The sequence below is a fragment of the Glycine max genome, chromosome 6, assembly GCF_000004515.6.
Source record: "Glycine max cultivar Williams 82 chromosome 6, Glycine_max_v4.0, whole genome shotgun sequence".
In the NCBI taxonomy this organism is placed as follows: Eukaryota; Viridiplantae; Streptophyta; class Magnoliopsida; order Fabales; family Fabaceae; genus Glycine; species Glycine max.
The window spans coordinates 11,094,833-11,111,581 of NC_038242.2; the positions used below are offsets into that span (position 1 = coordinate 11,094,833).

Below are 16,749 nucleotides of genomic sequence, written 5' to 3' on the forward strand. Positions count from 1 at the left end.
CTTAGTTTTATTGTTAAGAATTTTGCAGGAATTTTGATATTTTCTTGACTTGTTTCTTTGTTTCCTTCTTAGCTTGTATGAAGTGGCCCTATCAAAAAAGAAAAGCTTCTACGAAGTGGTATCGAGTAATCACCACAAGCTTTGTATCCATTGAACGTCGCTTTCTACTCATTTATTGCCTGCTCAGTGCCCAGTAAATATCCAAGCCAACAACACGCCAACAGTTTTGTTGAAGGGCAAGGAATGTCCCAGGTAAGCAGACCGCTACAATTTTGTATCCACATAACTTTAAAAATGGAGATATTTAGTATTGTACAAAACAAACAATTGGCCTACAACCATGTATAAACTCTAGACACAAAATCTTCTTCATCTGTTGTGCTCCAATTAACCAGACGGCTGATCCTTTTTCTCTCTTTTTTTGTGTGTGTATGTTACAACAAAAATTCCGCGGGAAGTGGTAAGTATAAAGTGAAAAAGAAAAAGAAAAATGCTCCCTTTGTCCTTGAAAATATAACCCAAATTTAATGAAAGAATAGATTTGAATACCCATATACGCTCAGCAAAGGTAGGACTGTGACAAGTTTTTATAACCTATGCCCTCACAAATTATGGAAAAAATGGATGATGTATAACTGTAGACTAGATATGCACATCCCCTCTTAGTCATTTGGATCCATTTCCTCATCTTGATCCCAGAGTGGAGTCTGACTGGTTTTGCTACCATTTTTGTCAGATTCAGATTCATCAACAAAATCATTACTTTCATAGTCTGCCAGCCCTTCATCTTGGGATTTGACGCCTTCTTTCTCCAATTTACCTGCGTCATTAGCATGTTGCATCCATTTGGGGCATATATCTTCACCTCCATATAGAACCTGGCCATTCTCACCTTTGACATGATTAGTAGCCTTGGTTGAAGCTATTCTACAGGAACATTCTGGAAATGGATGTGAAAGGAACATTGCAGGTTTTGACAAAAGAGATTGCCTTATGAGGCCTTCTTCAGTCAAACTTTTGTTAAGATGTTCCTGTACTAAAATCGTCCAATTATGCTTAGGATGGTACAGATTTTCACGAGTCGTGTTGAAAAGTTCCGCAACAACTTTCCTGTGAAAGACCAGATACAGTAGTGTCATAATAAAATGTAAAATTTTGGGAAATATAACTTCAAAAGAGAAATTTCAACTACTGATTAAACACACACATCATTTTCAATTGAGTAGCATGCTAAGAAGTTTTGAAATACACATGCAATTCTCAAGGAATCAGTTGACACACGATTCAGGTAAAGGATTACAACATCCAAAATGCACATGTTAAAAAGAGGGCATCTCATGCAAACATTTGATTATTTGCCTTAATGCAAGGAACAAAGACTGGAAATCTACAAAAGTTTAATTCAGGATGTGTTTTTTACCTGTCTGGTCGGTATGTTCTAAAAGAAGCTGTCTCGTACAGTCGATGCCCCATGACAAGGCTTGAAAAATCTGGCCATCCACTACCATCATTGTTAAATCCAGGAAAGAAGGCATCTGCTTCCAAAGAAACAATGTAATCAAGCGCATCCCAAAGTAACCTGTGTGCTTTCATCCTCAGATCCATAGGGGAAGGATCAGGTTCTGTAGGGGTCTCAGTGATCCAAGCATACCAACCTTCTTTTTCATGCTGGTAAATTGGTCTGCCTGGAGGTGGGGGAAGGGGTCGAGGCCGAGGACCAGCCTTCTTCCATTCTTCTTTGAGTTCTTTCTCACTTTTTGTGGGAGGTGGTCGAAAACTATTTACAGGAAGAGGTGTTTCAGGTCCAACCAAATCAGACAACTCTTTCTCACTGCACAAGGAAGTGCGATCCAGAGTATTGATGAACATGGAACGCAAAGGAATTAAAGCACGTTGACCACCAAATAATTCAGAGCCAGCCAGATAAATGATTGTTTTGGCAGGATAACCCATTACTCGAAGGAGAATGCCAACCTACAACAAGTTAAAACAAAAAATAAAACCTCTACATAGTAGCATTTTGAAGTTCTAAAAGACAATCCATATTTATCCACAAAACTGGAAACAATGTTTCCAAAATACTTGTACTACATAGCAATTGTAAAATCAGTTGCCCTCGGCAGAGGCTGAGATCCCACATAACAGCTGGGAGCCATTGACATCTTGAACAGTTGCTCTACAGCTAAATAGAACTCAATCATATATAACTAGATTCTGTAACTGTGTAAATTATAATGGTCTATTCTTAATGTATTCATCATTCAAAATTCAGAAATAACAATATTAAACAGGCTTTTGTTATTTAAATTAGGGAAAAGAGTATACGAATACTCTAAACTTTGTCTTTTACAAATAGGCACCTCAAACTTTCACCTTGTACCAGTTAATCTTTAAACTCTTACTATTGTTATAAACTTATAATAGACCCTTCAGTTAACTTGGGATTAAGTTATTATAGGTAAGCAAATATAACCATCTTAAACTGGGTGTCTTTTGCAAGTAGATGTCTTGGGTATTGACAGCTCATCCCAATTAATCCTTAAACTCTTTTTAACAGTAAATAGAAGGGTTTATTATAACAATAGTAGGAGCTTGAGCATTAATTAGAACAAAAAAAATTTTATGTACTTTTTATAGAATGATCCATGACTTCCTCTTAAATGTATGTGAAAACCGTAATGAAATGGACTCCACTCACCCATTACTGCTGATATCTACTTTAAACAAATTGAATATCCTGTTTTTTGGAACTGTCCAAATGATGTTCATCTTTTACAATTGAAGCCAAATATTATATTAAGAAATTAGTCCCAACCCAACAGTTTCAGGGGAAAATATATATATTTTGGATGTATATTAGTAGAATCACTCTATACATATGCTAACACATGGCATCCATCCAGGATCAGTAAAAATGCAATCAAGATTACTTTGATTATTGTTCCCAAATGCAAAAGTCCATTTATAATAAAACTCTTCGAAGTAGCAGCAATTATAACTGACAATAGCATCACAACCACTTCATTAACCAGGAAACCCTATAGTAAAATTTAGCATACCTCTTCAGGCATGATCGGACATAGACCTTTTTCTCTTCGCAAGTGTGAATCCACATTCAATTCATCCTTAAGAATTCCTTCCTTTATCATTTGAGACCTTTGATGTTGAATGAGTTCAGTGTGTACATCCTAACAAAACAAAACCTTTACAAAATAACCAAAGAAAGAAAAGAAAAAATGGAGGGGGAGAGAAAAGCTGAACATGGATGACCCAACTCATATATTACCAATTTCTGATGTACCCAATAATACTTATTAAAAGAATTAAGAAATGAACTTTATATACACTGTAGAAGCAGAATAATATTCTCCAATAACTCTAGGCAATGATACAAAAGAGAAATACAGAGCAAACCTGAAAAAGTTCTGCACAACCATTGTATGCCAAGGTTTCTCTCAATAAGCCAGGATGGAATGCCAAGAATGGTTGCCCCAATGCTCTTAACCTTAAAAAGAAAGCAGAAATCACTTATACATCAACTCCAGAAAACATTAGTGAGTTGTGACTTATGGGCAGAAAATGACCACCATAGAGAAAATCCATGTAACACTGTACCGGCAAGCTAAACCCTATAATTTCTAAGAAACCACATGATCATCTTATTTTGGAAAACAGGAACATGTAGAATCACACATTTTAAAGACCCACCAAAGTTGGCAGTGCCAAGAAAAACAAGGGAGTAATCTACATGGAAACAAAGCAAATGCAGATCAACTTGTTCAACCCAAAGGTATACATACTTGTGAACCATCCGACGGCCAAGCGTTTGAATTTCTGGACGAAATTGCAGGGCATGGAAAGCAACCCTGCATCTTAGCCTCTGAATCTCAGCCATGCTAAGTGGGAGTATTGACTGCAGAAATGTATATCATTCTCAAGTTTAACTCTAGCAACTTGGTCAAAAATACACATGCTCTAACAAAAAGTGAAAGAATGAAAATAATTGTATCTAAGAAACTGAAAGCATCACATACTAAAGAAGCAATGCCCTTGGGACAGCAAATACAACTCAAAGAAGCACTCAATAAAAATTTATGTCCTTCACTTCTTATGTGCATTTGTTAACTTGTCCAGACTTTTCTGGTTTGTTTGAGAATGAAGCTAAGCTGATAAAGTATATGCATGAAGTCCAAAGTCCATGACAGGTAAAGTAATAAGCACATACACAAAAAAGGCGGGCCATGATAAGATCTCAAAGTTACCACAAAGCTTCAAAGTTCTAAAACAAAGTACTTTGATAACATTAAAAAATGACATAATTCACTAACTTTCTTCTATATAGAGTATAGACAAATATTTTGGTATCTGAAAATTACTGATGACAGATGTCTCAATGGCATCTACAAGGTTGCAACAATGACATAAACTTTAATTGACAATTTAATTAGTAATACTGAAATACCTGCAGAGCTCCACCATCGGCAATAATTAATCCGATAACCTTTGATTTCTTTAGCTTTGGTAAAATTTCTTCGATGTAAAAGTTTAGAGAAGCTGAACTTGTGGGCTTAAATGTAGGAATTTCATTTCTTCTTCTCCTTTCCATCAAACTTTCTGGCAGGCTCTTTGCAATGATTACGTCATTTTTGAGAAATGTTATGAACTGCTCCTCGTTATAAAGATAGGAAAAACTCTTGAACTTTGAGCTGAATAAAATTTCAAAAACAAATAAAATTGTATGTATGCATCACAGTAAGAAAATATTAATAGTGTAATGCACAATGGCAGCAGAAACCTTGCAGTACATACCTAATTCCTTTTGAGCGAGTACTTTCTTGAAATTCAGGAATGACAAGAGTAGCATTTAAAATTCTAGAAATAGCAACAAGATCGGGGATCTATAAAAACAAGAATACTGTTGTTAAATTACAAACAGTGATGGAAAATAATTTTGCAACCGCCCCCCCAAAAAAAAAAAAAACAATAAAACAAAAGACTTATACACGTCTGATTGATCATACCGATGATCTTATCTTTGCAAACCCACCAAAAACTTTTGCATATATGAAACCATTGCTCTGCTCCTTTGGAACTGCAAAGAAAAGAAACACAAACTTGATGTAGAACATGGACAGGGTGAAAACAACATGTAAGAAAAATGAAGAAATATATTATTTCTGTTAAAATTTTGCTAAATATCAAAATTGCCAATTTAATATTAGCTCATGCTCAATTATGTACATTATAGTCAACTCAAGGCTATTTCACAAATCCTTACTTCTCTATTGAATGGCAGTGAAATTTGTCAAAGAGAATTTTTTTATTGTCACCACTGGAATTGCCAACTAGTTTGTGGTGAAATTTTGTCAGAGATTAAGATTCTTACACCAACAAAATCTGTGTTGTGGCCTTGTGAGGTATAAGTTATACAAAGCCTTTGACATTGAAAAACCATATTTTGGACAAGAAGGTGAAGAAAATGTTTGATATAAAATGGTGAAGAGATGGGTTGATAGAGAAAATGTAGATTGATAAAACTAAAAAACTTAAATATATGATAGGGAAATGAAATTTAACATGAAACTCAGCATTAAAAAAATAAAGTGAAGGAAGTAAATGGACTTGAAAAGAGAAAGAGAAAGCGGTTAAATATGTGATGAAAGTAAAATATGAGAAACATAAGGAGTGTTAAAAAATAAAGTTGCAAGCAAGAAAATATTCTTTGAAATTAAAAAAAAAAAAAGAAACAAAATGGTAAGAAATAGTAAATGTGCATAAATGAGAAACCCAAGTGCCAGAATGATAAAAATGTCATGAATGTAAGGGAATTTAAATTTAAATTGCATTGATGAAAATGTAAATTTAAAGGAAATGTAAAATGCAAGACAAGCTAACTCCTTGAAATCCTAGAAAATATGAATCTGAGGGAGTGTTCCACAAAATGCCAGCCCCAAGTTCAGCATCCTAAGTGCCATTTATAGACATAATAAATAATCACTTCAAGTCTTCACAATAATTTACAAATTTGAATTCAAAATACAAAATTTTAAATAACTGGATTTTAGCAGGCATTAAATGAAGGACCACAATCTGCAGAAACCTTCTCTAATTTGAATTCTTTGGTAGCTGTAACCCACTACTTAAGATTTGATCTGGTAACCATCACCCACTTGTAACATCCTTGACATGACACCTATAGCTTTGATAGTCTTTGTGTTGGCATTACCCCACCAAAACTGCCATTCTAATTTCTTATCAATGGAAATATGAAACATCGATGGAGCAAACATTATTTGATTCTATTGGCCAGATCAATTTGCTCATGTACTTGCTACAATAACTACATCACAACTACCCTTTTACACTGACAGTTTTCTCTATGATCGTCGGCTTATCAAATTAATTGTCTTAGCATTATACTTCACCGTCAGCAGCAAATCTCCAATTGATAGATTTAGTTTGCAAAGTCACCCATGTACTTTCTCTTGTTGGCAAAATTGTCAAGAATTGACAAACCCACTAAATTGGCTCCATCAACTGGAAACCACACAAAGTATGACTGTTAATTTATCCGATCAATCTCAAGTACTTGATTGATCATTTACTGTCTACAACAAATCTTCAATCGACAAATTATTGTCAATGACAAATCTTCAATCAACAAATTTATCCTGACATCATTGGTGACCAAGGCTACCTCTTCAAATTATGCATTCCCAACAAAATTTAATTTTACTCCCAACACCACTTCAATAACGCTCAAATGGAAAATGTTTCAAACTAGATTATAATCAAAATCTTCAAAGAACTTTTAATATATGAAAGTAATATTTTTGAAAAAATAATTGCCTCCAATACCACATGGAGCAGAGATTCCCATAATCTATAATCTGTTTACTAGATAATACCTTAGTAACTGATATATGGAAGTGGGAAAAAAAAGAAGTCATAATGAGGTAAAATATTTACACAATTACACTTCAACAAAGTTTAAGTCATACACGGTCCTACCCACTTATGACTTAACTACAAATCTAAATTGCACATTTCCATTCTTCTCATATCTCCCACATAATGAGTTAAGAAATTTGAGCTAAATTATTACCAGAATAATTGCTTCTAGCATTTGCATTAGGCTGTAATGTTTCCAAAGACTCAATGGAACCCCATAGCTTCTTATTCTTTATAACCTGTAACATTTCAAGCAAATAAAATCAAAAAACTTGAGTGAAACCCAAAACACATGACCAAACACAAGAAGCAAATACATAAATATTAAAAACTAACCTGTCTACCCAACACAGATCCAAATTCTTCAGGAAGACTAGGTAGTGCTTTATACTGCACTATGTTAACAGCCCACAACTTTGTCAAAGATAGATGAATGATGATAGATGCCAGAGATAAAGTGACTACAGAAAGAACAACCCATTTTATCTTAGTTAAGAATGGCATCTTGGCTCAGTGAGTCTACATCACCAATCCTGCACCAGCCGACTTTGAACTAAATAGTTGCGACATCAATCTACAAGAAAGTGTACAAATAAATTGGTTCATCAAAAAAGTATGCAGCACAGTGCTCATAGATAGAGTCATAGTTGACAAGTACAACAACCAAGAAGAATGCCTCCCATCCGTGTACACTGTACCTCAACTCAATTGCCAATCTCCATAAAAACTTTATTTAGACCTGTTTAAGTAAACTTCCTCATGACTCATAACCACTTTAAAGAAAAGAAAATAAGAAGGTAAAAAAAATTGAGTTTCTCCCATAAACAAATTAATTATATACATTTTAACTTCTCCAAAAAAACTAAAGTGCATAAGTTGATTACTTGATTTTACTTTAGGAGAGAAGCTCAACTCATTTTACCTTCTTATTTTCTTCTCGTATTATAAGCACTCATCACTCATCGAGAAGTTGATTCAAAACAAGGCCTAGGTATAATTGTATCCTTAAATAACAACCTTTTCATTGTAGTAATCCCAATCTGACCGACATTAGGATCAATACCAGGAATTACTCATGTTGCAGCATCACATTAAATTTTTTTAACTGTGCAGCAAATGACAGCAATTAGGTAGTAACTTTCAACTGTTAACAAATTTATTTTAAAAAATAAATTAAAATTACGATGTTACTCAAAAGACAGATAGTTAAACTAGTCAGATCATAACAAACGCACGACATCCAAGGCGAACGACCATGGATTCCTCCAATGTAATCACCGACGACACAAAATGAGAACCGAAGCAGCATTTCGGAGGGCAGAGACAAACATGCAAACACAGTAAGTGCAGGAAAACAACAAATAAAGGCATAAAAAAAATGGATACAGAAATTGAATGTTGGATCAGAAGGTCAGCACATGCATTTGGCATCGAGCAACGAGATAATTGAGTATGGATTCGAAAGCGAACCAGCAAATTCGAATCAGTGTCGGTGAGGAAGAGAATTTGGAAGCGAGCGAAAGCAGCCACCCAGACAGCAAGTAGTAGCGTAGCGTTGGGCGTCTCAGCTCAATCGAGATTCGGATTTCACTGTTTATCGTGACTGTGAGGAAGAGGATAGCTTGTTGTTTGGGGCAAGGGTAAGGCCGAAAGGGTGGTTTGTTTGAATGTGGAATATGGATTTTTGTTTTGCTCTGTGGATCCAAATCCAAAATCACTCACGGTATCACATCGATTGATTCACCCGTACTCTTCCCTCCCCTCATCTCAAGTGTTAACTTCAACAACACTAATCTCATGGTATGTTTGGCACCAAGGAAAGAAAAACAAGAATAACATATAATTTTTTTTCTTTTTTGGATTAAAAGAAAATGAAAAGAAAAAACAATGAAAAGTTGACTTATAAAAATAAAAATTCAATTTTTTTTCCTTTTATTTTCCTTTCAATTTCAATTTAATTTGTTTTCTTTTCACCTTTTTCTCTCATTCCAAATATAAGATAAAAATTTTCATTTAAGCATGTAAGGAAAAAAAAAAACATGAATAAATCACAGGCATCTTCCTTCTATGAGATGTTTGGAAGCAGAATATTAAAATAAAATAATCTTTTTATTATTTAAAATGTTATTTTAATTAAAAATATAGAGAGAGAAGTGGTTAGTGAACTTTTGTACCATTCGATTTTTAATGAAATAAATGTCTTGGTAGGGATTTAAAAAAAGGCTCTTGTAAAGTTAGGTTAGCTTACTGAGTTGGCGTTGGTCTGTAATTTCCGATTTCCGATTAAATTTTAAGTTGGTGAATGATCTATATCAAACCTGGTCAACTTTGTTAAAATAAGAATGAATGGATGAATAAATCTAAAACATAGGAATCAAATTGAGCATCATATCATGATAATGAATCTGAGAAACATGATAAATTCTACAATTAGATAAATTCAATAACACAACGCTTAACAAAATTCCAAAAAGAAAAGTAGTTGAGCTGGTTCCCGTTTGTTTATTGTTTTATATGAAAACACAATAATTAAATTATATTAAACAAAAGGTCAAATTTGGCTTGTAAAGCTATAGATGGCATTCGATCTTTTAATATTAAAGGCATGGTATCTAAATGTGCATTTATCATTTATGTACTCGATTCTATATCTAGTCATGCAGGGTGCTGATCATCATTTTCTGTCCCATGGATATTTCACGAAGGTTGAACTTTTTTTTTTTTGGTGAAAACGGCGGAACATTTAAAACTGAGTTAAAAACTGAATTAGTAATGAATTACATGAGACATTAATTCAATGTTTAATGATTCAATAGTACAATTAATCACTTAATGCGTGTTTGAAATTGCTTATTTAAACCAAGCATACATTCAAATATGTGGAAAGAACATTGTCTCTCCAAGGATCTATTGATTTTCTATCCCCAGCTAAACATTTCCAATGCTCCTTAAGGAAGTCCCTTCCTTGAAAAAGACTCAACCATATCCAATTCCTTTCAAAAACTTGGACCAACAGTATATCCATTTGGGAATGTAGCTATTTCAATTGTCTTTACAGGGTAAGATACTCGTGATACAAGTTTCAAATTCATGTAAAGTTTGCCAAATTATAAAATCCCACTTCTACTCGTTTATAGCTACAACTTCTTTCTTCCTCTAGAACGTTAATCAAACTAAGAAACTGTTGCCTAGGGATAATCAACCTGTTAATTGCTCCTTTCTAGTCTCGATCACTAAAAATCACCGGATTTCAAAACACCAACTTGCCATCGCTTATTGGTTTTAGTCAAAACCTCGATACAAATCACGCCCTAGTTCAACTGAATTTCTACTAAACAAAATCGTCAAACGGGCCAGCATCGGACCGGGGGCAAGAATTTAGGATTGGTTTGAAAAGATTAAAATGAAAGAAGAAAATTACACCTACGCCACTTAACATTTTATTGGATTCATGGCCAATAGTAAAACCCGCCTGAGAAATATTCCAACAAAAATTAACTGGTGTTCGAGAAATGTCATTGGCATAATTTTTTACAGACTAATTCTTGTAGATACATCCCTATATTTTGTGACAATTAGAATATGAAAATAAACCGGTGAATAATAAGAAATTTAGTTACCACAAATATATTAAAAAACCAACAAAATTCAACAATTGTGATAGTCGATTGGCTAAGAATCTCTTCAATAAAAATTTTATAGAACAAAACAAGTTTTCAATTCAAAGACTCAAAATCTGGCTACAACTATATAAAAAAGACCTAATCAAACAAGCCGAAACCCATGTCATCGTCACTTTCTTCCTTCACTTCTTCCTGCAAACACAAATTGAAAGGTACAAAATACATTACAGAAGCCATGCATAAATAACAAATAGAAGGCTGGCAAGACAAGATGAAAAGAGGTACACAACACTAGAAGCAATATAAATGACTGGGCAGTGCATGCTGCTAACACAAGACATTCAATCCCAGTATACAAAATAATGGTAGAAGAACAATAGCTGAACTTCACACAGAATAAAGTTACGTCAAACATTCTTACTGTTTTCTGGCCATTCATTATTCAGAAGTCTATATATAAAAAAAAACATCCTATTACTCAAAACTCAAATTAAATCGTTCCAATTTATATTATATTTTTGCTCAAATAAGCAATTATGGACAAAAGCATTTAATTCAAATCACCTTGAGAAATAATATACAAGTCCCTACTAGCCAACTTTACCAGTAAAAAATAACCAATTACAAGTTTCACAAAATTCCTGGTAGAGCAACTATAAGTATGCTCAGTAACAAAAATCAAAAGCCCCTTTCAACATAATAAAGGAAAACAGATGAAACCCAATACAACAAAAATGACAATGCCCAAAGAATACACTATGCATTTGCAGGTTTATAGATAATGCAGAGTATTTATGCAACAAAAAATCATCAGAGCCTAATAGCATGTAACTTATTTTCAAGTTTGCAAACATAATTTTATAAGATGCAATTATTTTCCACCCTGCCTTGCAGCAGCATACGCATTCGTGAGTTGATTTCTAAGATTGTGTTCATACATTTTGCATTACATTCACACATCTAAGACCATGTCTAAACATTAATCGGAAACATCAAACGAGAAACAAAACATTCTTAAAGGGTTCATAATCAATACCTTCTTTTCCTCGGCGGCGGGTGCGGCTGCAGCGGCAGCACCACCACCGGCGGCGGGAGCGGCAACGGCAGCGGCGGCACCACCACCACCACCGGCGTTCAAAATGAGGTCTTCGATGTTCTTATTCTGGGCGAGCTTGGCGAAGAGGCTGGGCCAGTATGACTCGGCGGAGACATTAGAGGCCTTCAACAGAGCGTTGATCTTCTCAGCCTGAAAAAACAAGAAACATAAAAGGAGCAGCGGAATTGAGATCTACGATCAATGGATAAAGAATGAAGAAAAATATTATGGTTAGAAGGAGAAAGTGGACTAACGGTGACTGGAATTTCCTCGTCGTGGAGAATTAAAGTGGCTAAGATGCAACCCTGGACACCGGAATCCATTGCAGCCCACGCAGAAATTACACAACTAGAAGCTGCTTGCGTCGTAGAAGAGATACCCGTCTAGGGTTTTCCAAAGGAGGACGACAAATATATAGTGTCGTTTCACGCTAGTTAGGGTTTCATCAATTTGGTTTGGGTACCTGTTAATAGGCCTTCAAACTGATTTGGGTTGGGTATTTCTTCTTCTGATTCGCAAATGCTAAACACACTCCTCACTTTACTTTTATACGCTCCTCTTTTTCCTTTTGATTTATCTTTATTCCAAAATTGCCCTTAGTTTTATCAATCTTAACAATCCCTCTTCTCACACCAATCATGCACACTCCTTCCTCTCAGGCTCTGATACATGTAAATGTTTTCGTACTTTTTCTTTATAATATTTCTTCTCGTTGGAACACAACCATGAAGAACTAGGTGCTTCCAACACATTTCTATTTCAGACTTTAGGTTTTTCAAAATAGAATTCCCATCTTTTGGTTTCGGAGATAAACTTCGGGTAGTGTTAAATTTCGTAAACGCATATTTGATATTTCACCTACGCATTTTTTTCAAAAAAATTAAGGGGGGTTTCTTTTACAGTGAAACGAAAATTCAAGAATGGCAATAGAATCCAATCAATATGATTTTCAATAAGTATAACCAATGTTTTTTTTTTTCAACACTCAAGTAAGAATCAGCATAGTGCATCTCAAACTCAAACATTCCACCAAAAAAATATCTCACACTCAAACATTCAGTAAAAAAGACTGATAAAAAAAGCATTCCCTAAAAACGCAATAAGAATTGCCATCACTAAGGACCTCGACTCTCCCTTTCTCTTGTCGTGAACATAAGTTCTCACCCTTTTCTCCCTTTGCCATAAACAACAGTTCCTTGTTGTTTGATAAGTAAGAACTCTTTACGTTTATAAACAATTTTATGAGCCAAGTTTTTACTCGAATTTTTTAATTACATATTCTTTATATCCATGTATTCAATTTGTGATTTGGATCAGAGAAAATGGATCGAAAAGAGAGAATCTAGTTGTTGAAGTTATGAAGATTCAAAGTGGAGTATCAATTTCTTTGATGGATATTGATAGTTTTGAATTTTAATTGTTTCTTAAAAAAATAAAGATGTTATTATAAAAAAAAATAAAGATATTACAAGAGTTTTAATAAATAAAATTAGAGTTTAATACTTTAATCTGTATGTCAATTAATAAAAAATTATTATTGATGTGAATTTAAAGTAATTATTATAAAAATCAATTAATTTAGAATTTAATGATTATTTATTAATATAAAAAATATTTACTTTGTTAATGCATAACTTTTTTTATAAAGAATTTTTTTTCTTTATTAAAAGTATTAAATTATATATATATATATATAACAACATTTTTTCTTTATTAAATTATATAAAAAAATATTTACTTTGTTAATGCATAAGTTAATTTATAATGAATTTAAAGTAATTCATCGAAGTCTCTTAGATGATCAATAACCAATATGTCGATCTACAATTATCCTATAACAACATTTTTTTATTCATTGAAGATGACATAGTTGGTGGTCAAGCGTGTATGGAGATTGGAGAAGAGTCAACAAGAAAGTTGTGGAAAATTCAATTGAAGCCTACCATTACGAGTCAAAAAAGCGTGTGAATGCAGAGAAACTTCTGGCAAAGTCCGCGACTCTTTCTTTCCACCAATTCTTCTAATTCAATATAAATACTGGTCATTGGTATTGTATCGTTGCAGACACGAATAACACACAAATCATTAATCAACCACCACCTTAACACAACAACACGATGATGTCCATCTTCAGCCACTTCGAGATCGCGCAGGCCCAGAACTGGAGCTTTTCTTTGCTCCCAGTAAAAAGCACGAATTCGAAGCCCAACACAGAAGCCACTTCCTCCTCCGCTGAGTCCAAAACCGCCAGAAAAGTTTCCAATCTATCACAACCCGGTGGATCCAAGCAAAACCCGCCCCGTTTGAGGCCCAGATTTGCGCCGGAGTTGGACGGGTTACACTGCTTTGAATCCATTGTACCCTGCTAGATGGATTTCTTCAGTCTCCAATCTCAATTCAGATGGCATAAAAATCATACGCGATTCAATTCAATTTATTTTTACTGAATAGTTTAATTAGTAGTTGAGAAAGCTATGTACTGTACGCGAAAGATGAAATGAAGAATAACAAAAATTGAAATTACAATCTCCCAGCTGAGAATAGGGTCTTTGAATTACCTCAATTTGGATTTTTATAGATTGGTTTTATCAAATGGACTGACTAGATAATTTAACAATTTTCTTGAATCGTATAATCACGCAGTCTATTTTAGTTTTAAAATTTATCTCACGTGAATTCGGATGTGTCCTAAGCTATGGCATTGTTAGGAGTCCAAAGTACACAATGATAAAAATTAAATGAACGGTAACGAAGTTAATAACATTTTATTGGAGTATTCTTAAAAAAAACATTTTATTGGTGTAGATCCTTAATTCCACACAGTCATGCTTTTGTTCCATTAAAGTAAAAGTCATAATTAAAAGTACATTATTTTTACTATAAGATGTCAATTGACAAAAGCATTACACATCCATTCAATTTTAGGAGATTTACTGTGCGGTTGTATTAACAAAAATTCAGATGATATAACATGGGATAATGTAACTTCTTAACGACGACGACAAAAAAAAAAAAGGCTGATTACAACAGAACTATAGAATGAAGGATGCTTGTTGTGTTAAATATTCCTAATTCCTGATCCTTTCATTTGAACTTTCACAAAGTTCAAGATATTGCAAACTTAATGGCTTTTTATCCATTTCCCCTCTTTATAAAAAAATACGTTATAAAATTTTGATAGACAAATTTATGATTAAAAAAAGAAAAAAATAATTAATAAATAATAAATTTATCCAAGGCATTTATTGTTTTTCATGATTAGTAAGTCCATGATGAGTAATTCTAGTCTTTTAAGTCTTATATTAATCAAATAATATTATTTTTTAATTTTTCTATGATATCAAAGTTAAGACTAAGAAATTGTATATCCTCACAATTATGAATTGAGTTATGATTTTTTTTTTAATTTTTATCTGTTATTGTTATTGTCTGAAGGACTATATATCCTCTTGATCATATACGGATCAAGTGATGATTTGTTTGTAGTCTCCTTATGTTATCGTGTTTGAGGTTGAATGATTATACATTCTCTAGGTCATATGCTCACCAATTCTTAGTTCACATGTGACAGATCCCATCAATACGACTGACGCTTTGACTTTATCCTAAAATTACATCAACGTCACGACATAACTGTCTAGGATGCACATCGAGGATCTTGCAATAACGATTATGTCAATTATAAAAAATCGTTCCTGAAATATCATAACCCAATTGAATGTTATTAAAGATATAAAATCTAATATTTGATCTAGATATCAAACAAATTATATTTTACACCTAAATAGTCATAGACACAATCTAGTTACACCAATAGCAATCAATAGTAAACAATTATCCTTTTATAATAACATTTTTATCAATGTGTTGTAATAGTACTAGTAATATATAAAGATAGTTGGTGGTCAAGCATGTATTTTTTGGTAGCATTTTGCATTTTTTTTTTGGGGGGTATTGGTCAAGCATGTATGAAGAAGAGTCAACTAGAAAATTGTCGAAAACTCTCAATCGGAATCAAAGTTGGGTAACTATTACACGAGTCAGACGAAGGTGAAAGATTAAACGAGTAAATGATGATTGAACTACGCGTCAAATGCAAAGAAACTTCTAGCAGAGTCCACCCAACCCAACCACCGGATAAGAAGAAACTTGGTGAAAAATCCAAAAAAGTTTCTCAAGACACGACTCTTTCTTTGCACCGATTCTGATTCATCTAATCCAATATAAATCATCATATCATCATCGTTATTATATCGTCGCAGACACAACAACCTAAGCAAAACAATAACAAACAAATCAACCACCACCGCCTTCACCAGTTTTTTCATTCAAATCCTCACAACACAACATGTTCATGTCTCTCTTCAGCCACTTCGACATCGCGCATGGACAGAAGTGGAGATTTTCCTTTCCCTCCACCGAGTCGAAAACCACCAGAAAAGATTCGAATGGATCATCACCCGTAGGACCCAAGCAAAACCCGCCCAGGTTTGCGCCGGAGTTGGATGGCTTGCACTGCTTTGAATCCATCGTACCCTGTTAGATGGATTCCTTTCGTCTTTGATCCTAATCACATCATAGGCAATTCGATTCAATTTATTTGTTCTGTACGCGATAGATCAAGTTGTGTTTCCCTGTAACTCGAAATTTGAAATAGTAATACTCTTCTTGTAATTGCATTTCTTTTATACTAGCAAATAGCAAGCAGTCTCGATCTATCACCGTGTTTAAAAGATCGTTTAGCTTAAGGTCAAATAAATATTTACAATTAACTATATCAAAATTTAAAACAAATGAGTACTATGAAAGCCATAGCAACCAGGTATAGTAATAAAATCAAAGTGTTTGATTGAGCAAAAGCTTCAACCAAGATCTTAGTCTTTTCTTCGCGTTCACATGACTTAACAAGAACACTGACAAATCTTCCCTGGACTTCATGATATTCCACCCATCATTGACCATGGACGTAGCTAGGGGCATGGCGCGTCGTTAATTAGGTGAAGGTGCAGACAAGCAAAGGTAATTGAGATTTGACACTTGAGAGAGACTAAAAAAATTAGAAACCAGAAAAATGTAAAT

At 33.9% G+C, this 16,749-nt stretch overlaps 3 protein-coding genes across 6 annotated transcripts; 1 reads left to right on the forward strand and 2 right to left on the reverse strand.

Moving 5' to 3' along the window:
* Positions 1-287: 287 nt before the first annotated feature.
* Positions 288-8,772, reverse strand: LOC100801195 (protein EMBRYO SAC DEVELOPMENT ARREST 30). Of its 4 annotated transcripts, XM_006581622.4 has the most exons (12): positions 8,187-8,403; positions 7,969-8,056; positions 7,288-7,525; positions 7,106-7,190; positions 5,022-5,092; positions 4,810-4,898; positions 4,463-4,706; positions 3,801-3,913; positions 3,415-3,505; positions 3,060-3,188; positions 1,421-1,974; positions 288-1,110 (listed from the first exon to the last, which is right to left on the reverse strand). In XM_006581622.4, the coding sequence occupies exons 3-12, from the start codon at positions 7,453-7,455 to the stop codon at positions 663-665; spliced, it is 1,992 nt and encodes a 663-aa protein (XP_006581685.1). In that variant the 5' UTR covers positions 7,456-7,525; positions 7,969-8,056; positions 8,187-8,403; the 3' UTR covers positions 288-662. The 4 variants fall into 4 exon arrangements, with proteins under 4 accessions (XP_006581685.1, XP_006581684.1, XP_040872394.1 ...); XM_006581621.4 differs by lacking the exons at positions 7,969-8,056; positions 8,187-8,403 and adding an exon at positions 8,422-8,772; XM_041016460.1 differs by lacking the exon at positions 7,969-8,056.
* A 1,847-nt stretch (positions 8,773-10,619) lies between these two features.
* LOC100801741 (60S acidic ribosomal protein P1) lies at positions 10,620-12,182 on the reverse strand. The gene is made up of 3 exons (XM_003526710.3): positions 11,925-12,182; positions 11,611-11,820; positions 10,620-10,766 (listed from the first exon to the last, which is right to left on the reverse strand). Exons 1-3 carry the CDS (start codon positions 11,991-11,993, stop codon positions 10,713-10,715), a joined length of 333 nt encoding a protein of 110 aa, XP_003526758.1. The 5' UTR covers positions 11,994-12,182; the 3' UTR covers positions 10,620-10,712.
* Positions 12,183-13,730: 1,548 nt separating this feature from the next.
* On the forward strand, positions 13,731-14,604 carry LOC100802275 (uncharacterized). The gene has a single exon (NM_001364220.1). The coding sequence runs from the start codon at positions 13,788-13,790 to the stop codon at positions 14,037-14,039; it is 252 nt and encodes an 83-aa protein (NP_001351149.1). The 5' UTR covers positions 13,731-13,787; the 3' UTR covers positions 14,040-14,604.
* The last annotated feature ends 2,145 nt before the right edge of the window (positions 14,605-16,749 follow it).

What these genes read in the sequence shown, in the direction of transcription:
- LOC100801195 (XM_006581621.4), bottom strand. Translation starts at nt 7,455, where the DNA reads ATGCCATTCTTAACTAAGATAAAATGGGTTGTTCTTTCTGTAGTCACT. An exon ending in GATCTGTGTTGGGTAGACAG is followed by an intron (nt 7,191 to 7,287) that starts GTTAGTTTTTAA and finishes GAAATGTTACAG; the next exon opens with GTTATAAAGAATAAGAAGCT. An exon ending in GGCCGTCGGATGGTTCACAA is followed by an intron (nt 3,506 to 3,800) that starts GTATGTATACCT and finishes TTTCTTTTTAAG; the next exon opens with GTTAAGAGCATTGGGGCAAC.
- LOC100802275 (NM_001364220.1), top strand. Translation starts at nt 13,788, where the DNA reads ATGATGTCCATCTTCAGCCACTTCGAGATCGCGCAGGCCCAGAACTGG.
- LOC100801741 (XM_003526710.3), bottom strand. Translation starts at nt 11,993, where the DNA reads ATGGATTCCGGTGTCCAGGGTTGCATCTTAGCCACTTTAATTCTCCAC. An exon ending in ACGAGGAAATTCCAGTCACC is followed by an intron (nt 11,821 to 11,924) that starts GTTAGTCCACTT and finishes TTGTTTTTTCAG; the next exon opens with GCTGAGAAGATCAACGCTCT. An exon ending in CCGCCGCCGAGGAAAAGAAG is followed by an intron (nt 10,767 to 11,610) that starts GTATTGATTATG and finishes TTGTGTTTGCAG; the next exon opens with GAAGAAGTGAAGGAAGAAAG.